Here is a 16659-nt window from a genome sequence, read left to right as displayed (position 1 = left end):
ATAAATCTCTTCTTAATCCCATTCCTGTTATTTTATCCCATAACATAAATGGTCCAGCGCTTCACGTTACTGATTAGTTCATGATCAAGAGGAACACATTGTTTCCAATAGACACTGGAATTTTGAAATTGACTTCCAGGTGGTTGCCAAAAATCCGCTGTTCTCATGCATTTCTATTGTGCCCAAAATGCGTAAAATCTTCAAGTACTTAACAGCATTAACTGAAAGTAACACAAGAAAATTAGTAGATAGACGGGTGCTGACGACTAACATGCTGACAAAAGAGGCAGTTTTTTACAATGGGGGAGGTACAGTTAAAAAACGTTAGCAAGCGTTCATGGTGGCACAGCGGTGGAGTTGCTGTCTTACAGCGCTTGCAGCGCCAGAGACTCCAGTTTGATTCCCATTATGTGTGCTGTCTGTACAGAGTTCGAACATTCTTCCCTTGACCGCGTGGGTTTTCTCCGAAATCTTCGGTTTCCTCCCACACTCCAAAGACATACAGGTATGTAGGTTAATTGGCTTGGTGCATGTGTAAATTGTCCCTCGTGTGTGTGGGATAGTGTTAATGTGTGGGGTTCGCTGGTCGGTGCGGACTCGAGAGGCCGAAGGCCCCGTTTCCACACTGTATCTCTTAAACTAAACTAATCTAGAATTTCAGAGGGCCACAAGTAGCTGAAGATGTGGCAACAATGGTGGGCTAATTCCATGGCGATGTTCATGGAAGTCAGAATTGTTTTCAAATTTACAGTCCCACAATCCAAACTAGAGATCCTGGATAAAAAGAGTGTAAAGTGCTGGAGTAACACAGCGGGTCAGGCAGCATCTCTGGAGAACATGGATAGGTGACGTTTCAGGTCGGAACCTTTCTTCAGAAGAGAGATGAGCTTTGCCCCACCCTACCTCACCTTCAGGTTTCTCTCTCCTTATACAATCAGAAAACCTAAAACACTACCTATCCATGTTCTCCAGAGATGCTGCCTGACCAGCTGAGTTACTCCAGCACATTGTGCCTTTTTTGTAAACCAGCATCTGCAGTTCCTTGTGTCTCCCCATCTGTGAGATCTGAGATTGTAGAAATGCAAAGAGCAGAGGATGATGTTTTAATACAATTGTTTTAAATTTCCATTTTGAGTAAATGCATGTTGAAATACACAGGTGATTTGTGAATGGGACTTGGAATCAAGTTAGCAAATCACATAAACACAGTGCTGGAGTAACAACAGGATCTGTGGGGGGAATGGACAGGGAACATTTAGTTTTTGGGACCCTTCTTCAAACTAATTGCAGTCGGAGAGAGAAAACTGTAAAAAAAATGTGCGGGTGGGACAAAGGCTGGCAAGTGATGAGTGGATAGGTGGACTAGAAGGGACTGCATAACCAGGGGAGTCAAATCAACACTGTCCTTGCACAATGTAGAACGAGGAGCTGCAGATGCTGGTTTACAAACAAAAAGGGCACAAAGTGCTGGAGTAACTCAGCGGTCAGACAGCATCTCTGGAGAAAAAGGACGGGCGATGTTTCGGGTTGGGACCCTTCTTCAAGTCCCGCCCCGAAATGTCACCCATCCTTTTTCTCCAGAGATGCTGCCTGATCCCTTGAATTACTCCAGTGTTTTGTGTCCATCTGCAGTAGAAACCAGCATCTGCAGTTCCTTCCCTCAGAAGAGACAGGTAGATACAGGTGAGAGGTTTCACTGAAAGTTGGATGGAGTAAGTGACAAAGGCTAGAGATGAAAATGGGGACTAAAGGGGGTCAGGTCAGGAAGGAGAAAAGGAGTGAAATGTAAAGCCAGATGGAATGATGTACTGTAGGTGGAGGGGGAGGGGGGGATTGAATTGGGAGACTGGGGATGGTAGATCAGCATGCAAATTAGAAGAAAGAAGCAGGGTGACTGGGAATTGGGAGATGGTGGGATAAATGTGTGCACATGGGAGAGGGGGTGGGGGAGAATCAGGAAAGAAAGGAGAGGATGTTACATGAATATCTCCTCTGCAAGACATAATTGATTTATGTGATTGATTTGTAGGCTCATTAAAAAGAGAGTGGCACTTTATATTAAAAAAACCATAAAGGAAATGGAAGAGCCTGTAAAGCGTTTAAGCTGAGAGAGGAGATGGTTGAATCAAAGCAACAGAGCAACAGAAAATAGAAACAGTCAAATTATTAGGACTTTGTTTTGTGACGGACAGCAAATGGTGTCTGTCGCTGGACTATTATGTAGGGTGTGAAACTGGTATAATATAGAACTAGAGTACAGGCGATTATCGGTCAGCAAGGACTCTCTGGGCTAAAGGGGCTGTTTCCACACTGTATCTCCAAATTAAACTATCTAGACTGAACTTCATTGATAGACAATAGACAATAGGTGCAGGAGTAGGCCATTCAGCCCTTCGAGCCAGCACCGCCATTCAATGCGATCATGGCTGATCACTCTCAATCAGTACCCCGTTCCTGCCTTCTCCCCATACCCCCTCACTCCGCTATCCTTAAGAGCTCTATCCAGCTCTCTCTTCAAAGCATCCAACGAACTGGCCTCCACTGCCTTCTGAGGCAGAGAATTCCACACCTTCACCACTCTCTGACTGAAAAAGTTCTTCCTCATCTCCGTTCTAAATGGCCTACCCCTTATTCTTAAACTGTGGCCCCTTGTTCTGGACTCCCCCAACATTGGGAACATGTTTCCTGCCTCTAATGTGTCCAATCCCCTAATCATCTTATACGTTTCCTTTGGCCCACCAGAGTAGCCGCTGAAGTTCCAGGGCTCCCACCAGGCAGCAGGTAACCATAGACTCCTCTGGTGTGTTATTTTCCATGGCCCCTTGCACAAATAACACATTTCCTATTGGTGCTCTTCTTCATCGGCCTGTTCAGGTCCTCTGACATCCTGCGAGAATCCCAGGGACTTTGCAGTAAACATTCTATAATCAATCGGCAGGTGGGCAGCTTTCGATTGGATTGTAGCGTACCCTTTTAAGTGCCAATTGGAATGGTCACAGCTAATAGAACACAGCACAGCACAGAAAGATGCCCTTCAGCCCACAAAATGTGCAGATGCTGGTTCATACTGAAGGTAGGCACAAAATGCTGGTGCAACTTGGCAGGTCAGGTCTCTGGAGAAAAAGATGAAACATCACCTATCCATGATCTCCGGAGAGGCTGCCTGACCTGTTGAGTTACTTCAGCACTTTGATCTACCTTTAGCCCACAATGTCAGTGCTGAACATAATGCCAAGGGAAAACTAATCTCCTCTGCCTGCACGTGATCCACATCCATGTGCCTGTCTAATAGTGGAGATGGAGACCTTTGCCTTGCAGATCTTGAGTGACAACCCTTAGCACCACCTTAAAATCGACACAGGTCCGCAGGGAAACCCAACAATGCTTATCCCAGTGGTGCTGCTGGTAAAGCCACTGCCTCACAACACCAGAGACCCGGGTTCAATCCTCACTTCCGGTGCTCTGGTTTCCTCGCACATCTCAAAGACATGTGGGATTGCAAGTTAATTGGCCTCTGTAGGCCCCTATTGTGCAGAGAGTGGATATGAAAGTGGGAGAACAAAACTAGTGTGAATAGGTGATTGGTGGATGGATGGCACAGACTCAGTGGGCCAAAGGGCCTGCTTCTATGCTCTATCCCTGAAGATAAACAAAGGCTAGCCTACCTGTGGGATGGTGCCGGTTTTGTTTTCAAAGTTTACTTGCAGAGCAGCTTAGACTTACAAATACCATCTCAATGTGAATAGTTCCACAAAAGTACATTTCCATTGTTCAGATGACAAGCAATGAAAGCATCCCTTAAACATAAATAAAGTTCACCAAAGCCAACTCTCACACTTTTCTTTAGACTTTATACATACAGCGTGGAAACAGGCCCTTTGGCCCATCGTGTTCACACCGATCAATGATCAACCCCATACACAAGCACTATCCTACACACTGGGAACAATTTAACCGAAGCTAGTTAACCCAAAAACCTGCACATTTTTGGGAAGTGGGAGGAAGCTGGAACACCCGGAGAAAACCCACATGGTCACAAGCTGAAGGTACAAACTCCGGACAGACAGCACCCGTAGAAAGGATCAAACCCGGGTGTCTGGCGTTGTGAGGCAGCAACTCTACTGCTGTGCCACTGTGCCGCATTTCATTTGCATGTAGACATCTTTCAGAAATCTCTAATACTCTGTGGAAATTCACAAAGCCAGAAATTAAATAGAATACATAGGAAATCACCACAGGTGTGTCATTGCCTGAATTAATGAAGCTAACATAGTTCATGGGGACACTGACCTTTTAAAACACTGAAAAAATCTGGGGATTCAAATCACCTGTGAATGGGGATTGCCCGTACTGTTGCTGTCTGTCTTCTGATCAGTGAACCATGAAGAATCTGAATTCCTCACCTCGGAGGGGCAGTACGACAGAGAATTTATTTACTGCACAATGCACCTTTATCTCTTAGAGAACCAAATGCAGTTTGCTATTTTATCAAACATTGTAAGATGTTAATAATGTCATGGTTATGAAGCATTTTACACCATCAGTTTGAAGAGATGGAATAATGACCAATACAGGTTCAAAAAAAGAGAGCTGGAAGAGAGGGTGGGGGGTGGGGGGGGGGGGGGGGGGTGGGGGGAGGGGGGTGGGTGCAGGAGAAAGCTTGGCAAGTGATTGGTGGATAGAGGTGGGGGGGGGGGGGGTGTTTGATAGGCAGATGATGGGACAAAGGCTAGAGATGAAAAGCCAGAAAGTGTGAGACAAAAAGATTGAAAAGTAACATATGTGAAGCAAGAAAAAGGAAAGTGGGTGGGAGGGAAGAGGGGAGAAATAGGTATCAGTACATAAGGGGCATAGGGGTGAGGAAAAGGTCAGTAGATGCTTAAAATTGGGGAATTCAACATTTACAATAGGTGGCGTTGTTCCTCCAGTTTGCGTGTGACCTCACCCTGACAATGGAGGGGTCCCAGGACAGGAAGGTCAGTGTGGGAATGGGAAGAGGAGTTAAAGCCCTTAGCAACTGGATGATCCAGTAGTCCTTGGTAGAGGGAGAACCTCTTTTTTGGTACAGTCACTTGCCTTAAAACAAAGAACGTAGCTAAATATTTTATTGATATCAGAGTACCAATCATTATCATGTTATTAAAAACACTTCATTTCTCATCTACTAAAGCATTACCTCTGGAAGACATGGAGACCTATGCTTTTCTTTATTTAAACAGCTGAGATGTTAGGGCCTGTCCCACAGGCAATTTTTTAGGCGACTGCCGGCGACTATCAAAGTTGTAGCCAATCGCCAAAATTTTCTTTTACCCGACGACAATGACCACGACAATGCCAAGTCAGGTCGAGATTACAGCATCTTCGGAAACATCGCAAAATTCCCACGCTGTCAATGCTTCTCCGGCATCCTCATTTTCGCTGAAATCACTGTCAAGTCGGTAAGTCCTTGAGAGTTTTGAACTATAACATCTTGTATGGGTTACTTAAAAACCAAGCTTCACTGTAACAAGGCATAAACTGGATTTACTTCCAGTTTACTAATAGCTGATTTAAAAAAATATATATTTTAAATCGTTAAGTGGATTTTTGCGAAAGGTGTGTGGGCATTCTTTGAAAATGTACGGGTGATCCATATCTGGTTTCTGGGTTGCATATCTGGGCTGGGAGCCCACTTTAAATGTAATGGCTGATGGCCATAAACATCGCAAAATTCCCACGCTTACCTGACCGTCAAACTGTCGCCTCCAATCTACCTGTCAAATGTCCTGATGGTAAATAAGTTGGTTAAACACAAGCATTTTATGGTATTTTGAAATGACTTTACTTATTTTAATATTATGTGCTTCTAAATGCATCTAAGAGAACCTGTCAAACCTGGGGACAGCAGGCGACAGCGCCCGCCATAAGCAACAATAACTGGCGACAAGCCAGCTGTTGCCGAGAAATTTCACTCCGGTTGATTTCTCAGCGACGCGCTGAGATCCACTACGATTCTTGGAAGACTCCTCATGATCATGCCCGCGACACCCGGCGAACTGCCGGCGACAGCCTAGTTGCCGACAGTCGCCTTAAAATTGCCTAAAGTGGGACAGGCCCTTTAAGCTCCTTTCATTGAACTGTGGGCCTTTCCCAACAAAGCCTTGTTAGACTTTAACAGACATACTTATTTTGCGATTTGCTTTTGCTCGTTACTGAATGTGAAACATCCAATACCTCAAGGTCTTGCACGGAACCCACCACAACCAAAGCATATACATCATGTGTGTTATATCTGCTGTGGTTATTTCTGATAAAAATATGTTTTTCTGAAACCAATCAAATTTTTATTGTTGCTTTCAATATCCACATCTTTCAAACTGTGGCAATTAGTGGCTGCCAACCATGTGTGAAAAACGTAATTTCCCACTACTGCTTGAAGATATTGTATCTCAATCTTGTTTTAATTGTTTTCACAACAACATTCAAGAGATGAATGGAAAAGCGAAAAAAAACATGGATATCTAAAATCAAAACTAGAAAATGATAGAAATAGCATCCGAATGTTTACAGCGTTTTTTCCTCACACTGGAGGTCACATTCCAAAGAAGCTTTCATTTATTTTCCTCAGATAATGACAACCGCTACTGCTTTTCATGAATTGGTTCCCACTTGATCTCAGAACACCCCTTTGAACTAATGCATTAAAACCAAAGGTACCAGAAAACGAGTCTCAATATTGGGCAGCACCGTGGCACAACTGGTAGAACTGCCTCACGATGCCAGAGACCCAGCTTCAATCCTGTCCTCAAGTGCTGTTCTGTGTGGAGTTTGCACACTCTCCCTCTGACTGTGTGGGTTTTTGCCCACATCCTCAGTTTGTAGATTAATCGGCCTCTGTAAATTGCCCCTGATGTAAAGGGAGTGAATGCAAAAGTGGGATAATATAGAACTAATGTCAAAGGGCGATCAATGGTTGGTATGGACTCAGTGGGCCGAAGAGACTGTTTCTATGCTGCATCATTTAATGAATCAAATCTAGATGTTTGTAGCTCAGATTTATTTCACTCCCAACATCCCACTCCTCAAAAGGTCCATCCAGTGCAGTTCTTCAACCTATTATGTATCATGCAACAAGATTTCATTTTCCACAAAAATCCACTATCTCATGTGCTTTCTTTGAACATTTTGCACCCCAAGATGTATCCATTGATGCTTTGTCATCAGCTTTTAGTGATAAAACCTCCATGGCAAGTTTGATATTTTGGAAGATGAGGCCACGCAGCCCTTCAAAACCAGTACTGCCATTCAAAGCCATCATGACATCCTTCATCTCTGTAACGTATTGGCACTCTCTCTCCCCATACCCCATTTGAGGAGTGGGATGTCTATAAAATCCTTTCATATCTAGAAAGCAATCGCTTTCTTAAGTATGGTGACACAAGGAACAGCAGATGCTGGAATCTTGAGCAAAGCACAAAGTCCTGGAGAAACTCAGTGGGTCAGACAGTATTTGTGGAGGAAATGAATAGGTGACGTTTCAGGTCGAGACTCTTCAGATTCTGAAGAAGTTTAAGAAAAGTGGCGTTCGGAAACACCGCCTATATATGCTCTCCACGGACGCTGCCTGACCCACAGAGTTACTCCAACATTCTTTGTTTTGCTCACTTTCTTAAATATTCAGCAACATGGTCTTCAAAATCTTGAGCTAAAGAATTCCAAAAGGATAATCACCTGAGTGAAGAACTTTCATCTTATCTTATTCGTAAATGCCTTACATTGTATTAGATGACTCCGACATTTGGTTTAGATACCCCGGCCATGGGAAGTAGCATTCATCTTTCCAACACAGCAACGAGATGAAGACACAATGTTGCTGAAACATGTGTTCTTGAGAAATGGCATGTTTTTATTGTGCACCCACAGGAAGATCAACTGGATTATGGAATGTAGCTTTGATGGGCTCACCTATCGTCTTGTGTCTAACTAACAACTCTTCGCCTTTTCAGGAGGTGAAAGAATGTTTGATCGCTCATGCAGGTTTATTATTGTCACGAAGACAGAGGTACAGTGAAAAGCTTTATTTTGCATGCCATCCAATCAGATAATACTATGCATAAATACAATCAAGCCAAACGCAAGTACAATAGGTAGAGCAAGGGCAAAGATAGAGTGCAGAATATAGTTCTCAGCATTATAGCGCAACAGTTCCAGAGACAAATAACGTACAGCAGAATCAGACAGTACCCCAGCTTATGGAAGGATCGTTCAGAGGCCTGATAACAGAGGGGAAGAAACTGTTCCCAAGTCTGATGGTGCACACTTTCAAGCTTCTGTGTCTTCTGCCCGACAGGAGTGGGGAAGAGGGGGAAGGATGGGACAAGTCTTTGATTATGTTGGTTGCTTTTCCAAGGTGGTGTGAAATGTAGATGGAGTCCATGGTGAGAGGTCTGGCCTGTGTGATGGACTGGGCTACATCCACAACTCTGTAATTTTTTGAGGTCTTGGGCAAGGTTGTTCCCAAACCAAGCTGCGGCTCCCTGTAAAGGACCTACAATGGTGACAATTGGAAGTGGAGATTGAAAAATAACTCATCAGACATGCACCATGTCTTAAAATAAATTATGCCCACAAGTTCCATATTTATTTTGGGATTTGCAATGTGTGTTTATAATCACTAGGTGGCTCCAGCGTGTAAAATGGAACAGCCCATTCGCGGCATCTAGTGGTAGCACAACAGTACTGCATGGTTTCCTCACTGATCAAATCTTGCACTTGAAATAGACAAGCCTCATTCACAACCAAAGTCCACTAAAATTGCCATGCCTCTACATTGATGTATTTGTATAGAGTACAGTGGATAGCAAAGACAAGTGGAGTTTTACAAAGACAAGTGCAAATTAGAGTGTATGTATTCTGTCAGTTTTACATTATTCCAAAGTAGTTTTACAGTATGCTAACGTTATAGTGCAAATTAGATGCTAAAGATTAAACTAAATTAAAAAGATAAATGAGGGGTAAATATTTGGACCGGACAAAATAATGCCACGTTATTCCCAACACCCTATTTGTTTAGATAGGACAACAAACGCAAACAACAAACGGGTCTAAAGGGTCTCGAAACGTCACCTATTCTTTTTCTCCAGAGATGCTGCCTGACCTGCTGAGTTACTCCAGCTTTTTGTGTCTATCTTCGGTTTAAACCAGCATCTGCAATTCCTTCCTACACAAATGTTTAGACTCTTAAGTTCCAAGACATCAACTTCACAACGAGTTAAGGTGTAGAAAGGAGTTATCTAATAGTAAACACTTGATCACAGAGCAACTTGTTAAAAAAAGTGACTGAATGTATTCTGTTAGTTTTATATTATTTCAAGGCAGTTTCGCACTATGCTAACATTAAAGTGCAAATTAGATCCGAAAGATGAAACTAAAATTCAAAAGGTAAATAAATGCCACATTATTCGGACAGGTACATGGATAGGCAAGGTTTGAAAGGGGTATGGGCCAAACGTGGGCAGGTGGGACTGGTGTACATGGGACACTTTAGTTAGCATGGGAAAATTGGGCTGACGGGGATGTTTCTGTGCTGAAGGACTGACCGAGTGTGCCGACTATCGACAACACTGATCATGTAGAATTTGCATTTTAATTATAACTCGAAGCATTGGTATAAAATTGGAGAGCAAATACACCAGTTTGTCCAGATCACTCACATTTGACTTCTAATGGTTGTTTACAAACCATCACTGTCAAGGATGTGAAACTTTCCAAAACTAGAACACCAAGGGGTGGGCGATAATGGACTGAAATTACTATCAAGAATTCCTTTACAGACTTGTTGCTCTGTTGATCTAAGACATGCTATCATTTCCCCTCTCACAGATCACAGTGTGCAGACAGCAAGATTATAGGGTCATCATAGACTTTACTCTGTTCAGATATCCGTGCAAATGCTTCCATTGTGGCTACAGGATTAAAAAAAAGTTGGAAAATACTTTTCTCAGCGAGAAACAAGATCAACACGGACCCCCAAATGGGTTGGGGCTTTTCTCGTTTGTGTAATGGAACAGTAATTAGTATTATGCATTATCTGAAATAGAACAGGTGAACGTAAACTATGACCAATAATGCCAATTTATTCCATTGCGATGTTACCCACTTTGTCGGGTCAACAAAGTCCAGCAGTCCATACAATGTCAAATGTTTACTGAAGTGAAAGGTCTCGACCCAAACGTCACCTGTCCATGTTCTCCGCAGATGCTGCCGGACCCGCAAAGTTACTCCAACACTTTGTGTCCTTTTATGCCACATGTTGACTTCGTCCTGTCACAAGATCTCACTGCATTGACAGGCAGTCTGAGATCGTTGGCTGTTTGGGGCTATTTTAGGTATGCACGCGGAATCTTAGGGAAGTGCAGAACGTGCAGACATTGTGGGCCGAAGGGCCTTTCCCACGATGTATTGTTCGACGCAAAACACAACAATTAAGACTCGCGTGTAGCATAAATCTAAATTTAGACAGTCCACATTTTTCTTCTCGACTACCCTCAACCTTTTATTAAAAAAAATCACTTCCAATAAATGATTGACGGACGCATTTTATTTTTAAAGTGTTTACTGCCAAAATCAACGTGTGTTGTTGCCCCTGGCTTTTATTGGAAGGGAGGGAAGACAATTAAGGTCAATTATAGCCGGTGCGGTTAAACGACTTGGTCGTGAACATCACACGCAAGTCTTTTGTTGCATCGAAATCGCGTTCGATATCATTCGCTTTCCGTGTCAACACGGAGGTGCAACTGCCCGCTTCCATTCTATTTATGACAAAACTGGGTTATAATTGAACCAAGGGCGGACAGGTGAGCGTGAACGCCCCTGCGAGTGCATTCTCCAAGATACAGACGCCGCCAAAATGCAGTCAACTCGCAAACAGGTGACGTTGAATTACAAATCAAAGCCAAGGGCAAAACAGCCCGCAGAGAAAATACCTGGCATTCTTGCCCTGATTCGACAGGTGGCGGGTCAGGAGTGACATTCACACATCAGGTGGAATCAGGAAACTCTCTTTTCTTTCGCGAAAAAAATAACGTACGTGGACAATTGGGCCACCTGGGCAAGGTGTTAAGGAAACAACTTGGACAGGCTCAAGCAACAACAACAAAAAGATAACACAAAGTGCCGGAGTAACTCAGCGGGCCAGGCAGCATCTCTGGAGGACGTGGATAAGCGAAGAACAGGGTCGGGACTCTAAGCTCTCACCAGAAAGTATTCACTCCCCCCCCCCCCCTCCCCCCTCCCTCCTCCCTCCTCCTCCTCTCTTCCAGCCATCGTTCCATGCTACCTTTGGGCAGGTAATAGACTCAGTGTTGGACACAAGGTCACACAAACAAAACAAAAATCTAAGGGTCTCGACCTGAAACGTCACCTATCCATGTTCTCCAGAGATGTTGTTAGGTCGGGTCTTAACGGGTCAGGCAGCATCTCCGCCTTCGTGTCCTTTTGCACAAAAAAACATCCAAACTGATTTAGAATAGATGTGAATTGAAGAGACAAACGTGGCCTCATTCGTCTCCAGTCCTCCGTAAAAGTCGTTATTTTAACTTGTCTGAAACGCTCAAAGAAAGCGATGTGTATTTACAGCGAATAGTCTTTGGTTTAGCTCTTGCTGGAAAGTATTAATTTCCCCATTCCCTCCATCCATCCATCCACCCATCTCCAGTCCGAGGCAGGCAGGCGTCCCCTGTACCTTTCAGCTGGCAATATTACGGCAGACTTGTCTCCGCGTGTGCCTCGGTATAATATATATATATATATAAATAATTGGTTCAGTATTGTGTATTGAAATTGCGCTTGTTGGCGAATTAGCCTTCACGGTTGAAGGTCAACGCATGCAATGTTAAGCCAGTCTCTCGTCACTACTCATTCCCTGCAAAAGGGGAATGTCAACCGGTTGACAACCGTGTGTGTTGGTTTTTTTTAAACCCTCATCGCCTGTCAAACAGGGCTGAATGCTAATCTACGGCAGTAAAGTGTACAAACCCTCTGGCTACCTGTTCTCTGCCCTTGAAAGACGTGTGCCGAATAGAAATCTAAACGAGCCTAAAGGAGACCTCTCCGTGTTTTCTGTTTGTCATTTCAACTTAAAACTCAAATGGCGATCACTACTTTGAAAGGGTAGATTGTAAACTCAATCCCTGCCATTGGCCCCTCGTGGGAGAAGCACACGCACACAGAACATGGAGAACAGATTCATTCTCTATCGGACTCATTATACACACACACACACAAGCGGCTCCTGGCACACGACGAGGGATTCGGGGACTGAACAGGTGATCAAACAAAGAAACAGGTGCCCGAGGACTCAAGACCTTAAGTCACCTCTCAAAAGCACAATTAGTTAAAAAAATAATAATAATAATCAACAAGTTTTAATCCAGGCTCGAAGCAACAAGGGGTGTGGGAGCTGTCGCTTGAAATGGAGCACCGCACTGCCTAGGGCTCCTATCCTATCCCTCTGAAATCCTTGCTACGGTTGAAATTGAAGGCAGCCAACCTGCCGGACAGAGAGCTGCCGGAAGCACACGTTGGATGAGAGAGAGAGAGGCGCGGTTTGTAGATCACTCTCAGAGACACGCGTGTATGCGCCCCGCTCCTACCGACTGATTCCACTAATCCATCTTGACAGTCTTATCAACCCACTTAAAACTGCTAAAATAACAAACGCTGTGCTAAACACAACCAGTGTCTGAGAGAAACGTTGCATTGTTTATTGTTAATGCTAACTTAATGGCATTGCCGAGAGATGTTTCATTAGAGAGTATTCATTGTATTGGAGGCATTTTCGATTCTACCCCCGTGGCAACACGCCCGAGGCTGTGGTACACAGTCTTACCTTGCTCTCTACACCTCAAGAATACATATGTTCGCCCACTATCTTTGCTAGGATCCGTTTTCTAATTTACAAGCAGCCTTTATATTAAAAGAGTCACCTCGGAATAGCTACACGAATTAGATGTGTCTCAGTGTTAAAGACCACACTCCCTGGCTCCGGCTAATACAGATCCCCATACATCTTTTACTGCACAAAACCAAAAATAATAATCATTGTTGATAGCGGGAACTCTCTCAAAAACATGAACTTCTCTGCACTGCTCCACCGCAGACCAAGTCAAAAACATGATCAAACCTGAACCCACGCTGGTAGGTCACAACCCCGAAGTAACAGGGGAAAATATTGCCCGACCTTCCACCTGAAACTGTGTATGTGGAGGGCACGGAGCCGGTTAGGGGGGTGTTGAGTGTCGATTTATAAATTCTAAAGACGCTTGCAAAAACAAACCAAAACAACAACAACAAAAAACCCACCCAACCTGTAAAGGATATAACCATCAAGAAATGTACACACACACATAATTGAAAAACAGCCTCAAAGATTACACTGCGAAATGCCCCACACATCCACGCCGAACAAGCCCAAGAGCAACAAGGGGCACTTGACACCAATGTGCAAACACTCAAAAGTCCACAGACAGACACACACACCGAGCAACATAGAACAAGCCCAGGCATTGTATTAACCCCTCTCAGCCCTCCCCTCCTCTCTCCTCTCCATCGGCATCGCCAAACACTAACTGTCTCTGTCCTAGCCTAGATAGACAGATAGATGCCCAGACCGCACCCGTTCAGACACGCTCCGAGCTAGGTTTTTGTCTTTATTTTTCAATCATTAAACTTCCTCAATTGGAGCGCACGCAGCGGGGAGATTCTTCCCCAGAGCCTGGACAAAAAAACAACACCCAACAGAATATCATCTCTGCAAGCGCGGAGGACCAGGCAGACTTCGGAGAACGACAGGTTGACTGAGCCAGGAGATAACTGCAAAATCATAACGAAGAACACACAAAAACCCCAGTCTCGTTGTTCACCAAAATACAAAGCAAAGCTTCAGCACATTTCCTCCTCTTTCTCTCTTTCTCTCTCTCTCTCTTACCTTTCGAAGTGTCCGTGAACATTTTTATTTCGCTGAGAGGAGTAAGTGTCCGTGGATGTTATATATATATATATATATATTGTTTTCCTTTCCCAGTTCTGTCTGGGAGTCAGTAAGCAGAGTGTTGCATTTTTGTGGAGACGCGGCGGGCGGGAGCTTGCTGGCTGGCTGGCTGGCTGGTGGGTGGGTGAGAGAGGGAGGGAGGGTGAGATGGTGAGAGAGGGAGGGAGGGAGGGAGGGAGGTGCTCGGTGGAGCGTCCGCCGACACTCACACTGACTCCGGCTCCCGATCCCAGGCAAGTGTGCGAGTGCCCGCCTCTCGAGGGCGCGTTTGTAAGGATTCCTCTCACGTTCTGCTTTTGATTCACTCCACGTGTCTTTCCAAGACCAAACATATGCCAATATATGTGTAAAGCGGGTATTGGGGAGGGAAAGAGAAGGGGGCTGAGAATTAATTTGGTCGATGGACATGATCGGAGGTGTTGCATTTTTGGGAGGTCTCACATGGGTAGGACCTAGTCTCACATGGGTAGGACCAGTGAATGGTCGGGATCTGGGGGAGTTGCAGAACAGAACTGAACAGAGCAGATCAGATCAGAGTAGATCAGATCAGATCAGATCAGATCAGAGCAGATCAGAGTAGATCAGAGCAGATCAGATCAGATCAGAGTAGAGCAGATCAGAACAGATCAGATCACAGCAGAACAGATCAGATCAGAGCAGAGCAGAGCAGACAAGACCAGAGCAGATCAGATCAGAGCAGATCAGATCAGAGCAGATCAGAGCAGAGCAGATCAGAGCAGATCAGGTCAGATCAGAGCAGAACAGATCAGATCAGAGTAGATCAAATCAGATCAAAGCAGAGCAGATCAGATCAGATCAGATCAGATCAGAGTAGATCAGATCAGAGCAGATCAGAGCTGAGCAGAACAGATCAGATCAGATGGATCTAGGAGTGCAGGTTGTCTATTGTCTATTGTGTTGCAGGTGGCTAGGGTGGTCAAAAAAGGCTTTCAGCTTGTTGGCCTTCATCAGTCAGAGTATTCCCACCTATTCCTTTTTCTCCAGAGATGCTGTCTGACCCGCTGAGTTACTCCAGCTTTTTGTGTCTATTGAGTATAGAAGTTGGGAGGTCATGCTACAGTTATATCATGCTACCGTCTATTGGTGAGGCCATATTTAGAGTATTGTGTTCCGTTTTGGTCATACAGTTTTGGAATGATGTTTTCAAACTTGAAAGGGTTCAGAGGAGATTTACCAGGATGTTGCCACTACTTGAGGGACTGAGGTATAGGGAAAGGTTGAACAAGCTAGGGCTTTATTCCTTGTAGCGCAGGAGGATGAGGGGTGATCGTTTTGAGGTGCACAAAATCATGACAGGAATAGATTAGGTAGGCACACAGTCCTTTGATCAGTGGAGGGTAATCAAGAACTAGAGGACATAGGTTGAAGGTGAGGGGCGAAAGATTTAATGGAAACCTGAGCGGTAACTTTTTTACACAGGGTGTGTGGATGGGGCATGTTGGTTAGCATGGGCAAGTTGGGCCAAAGGGCCTGTTTCCACACTGTATGACTGTAGCTCCAAGAGAGTTAGGAGAAAGTTATTTGGCCCTTCTAGCCTGCATTGCAGTTCATCAAGATTGAAAGATATAGCATGGAAACAGGCCCTTCAGCCCACCGAGTCCCACACCGACCATCAATCACTGGTTCACACCAGTTCTATTTTATCCCATTTTCTCATCCAATCCTGACGCACTAGGGGCAATTCCATAGAAGCCAATTGACCTACAAACCTGCATATCTTCAGGATATGGGAGGAAACTGGTGCCTGGAGAAAACTCCCACGGTCACAGGGAGAACGTGTAAACTCTACACAGGCAGCAACTGAGGATAGGATTGAACCAGGGTCTATGACACTGTGAGGCAGCGGCTCTACAAGCTGCACCATTATGCTGGCATTAATGCCTGATCTTCCGCTGAATCCCATTTCCCTGCACTATTTCCATTTCCATTCATTACTAATATCCTGAAATCCTGACCTCTGTGAATGAACTGGGCAACTGAATCTCTGCCCTTCAAAGGTTCACCACAAGAGAAGAAATGTCTCCTTATCTCGGCCCTAACCAGCTTGGCCCCAATAGGACACTGTGCCCCTGCTTCTGTGCTGTTTAAATCTAGGCGCATCCACCTTGTGTTCAGTGTCAAATGCTGTAGAGATTTTGAAAGCAGTTCCACGAATTAGAAGCTCAGAAGCAGGATATGCTCTGGTAATTCTCAGTAAAACTCCAATCATCTGATATCTCACCATGAAGAAAGACCAATCGTTCAGAAATGGATCACCAGCTGATGTTACTAGTCTTTCCCCCAAACTCAATAGGGTTTGGTATCATGCTCCCACAAAACTCACTGGGGCCCAAGTCCCTTCCCTGAACTCACCAGGGACCTGGTCCTGGTGATCACCCAAAACTGGAATCCTGGTTCTAGGATTATCCTGAAGTTAATGAGGAACCTTTGGCCTCTCCATCCACAAAATTCACTGGTCCTCGCTACCCTCCCAAAATTTACCCAGTGTTTGACCTCCTGGGAAAATCACAGGGATTCCAGTTCTTGTGATTTTCCCCAAGACTCAACAGAGCCTTGATTCCTGTGCAGCCATAAAAGTCATTGTTCACTGGAGAATTAATCATAATATT

At 44.5% G+C, this 16659-nt stretch overlaps 1 protein-coding gene across 1 annotated transcript in view; it reads right to left on the bottom strand.

The window, feature by feature from the left end:
* LOC144602371 (synaptotagmin-7-like) overlaps window positions 1-14142 on the bottom strand; it is a 391187-nt gene extending 377045 nt beyond the window's left edge. Inside the window, exon 1 of the mRNA XM_078415424.1 lies at window positions 13967-14142. Coding sequence (XP_078271550.1) covers window positions 13967-13988 — 22 coding nt within the window. The 5' untranslated portion in view covers window positions 13989-14142. The remainder of the gene's footprint in view (window positions 1-13966) is intronic.
* Window positions 14143-16659: the final 2517 nt, after the last annotated feature.

The sequence above is a fragment of the Rhinoraja longicauda genome, chromosome 18, assembly GCF_053455715.1.
Source record: "Rhinoraja longicauda isolate Sanriku21f chromosome 18, sRhiLon1.1, whole genome shotgun sequence".
Lineage (NCBI taxonomy): Eukaryota > Metazoa > Chordata > Chondrichthyes > Rajiformes > Arhynchobatidae > Rhinoraja > Rhinoraja longicauda.
Note: the sequence above shows the minus strand (reverse complement) of the source record. Positions and strands in the feature narration are given on the sequence as shown.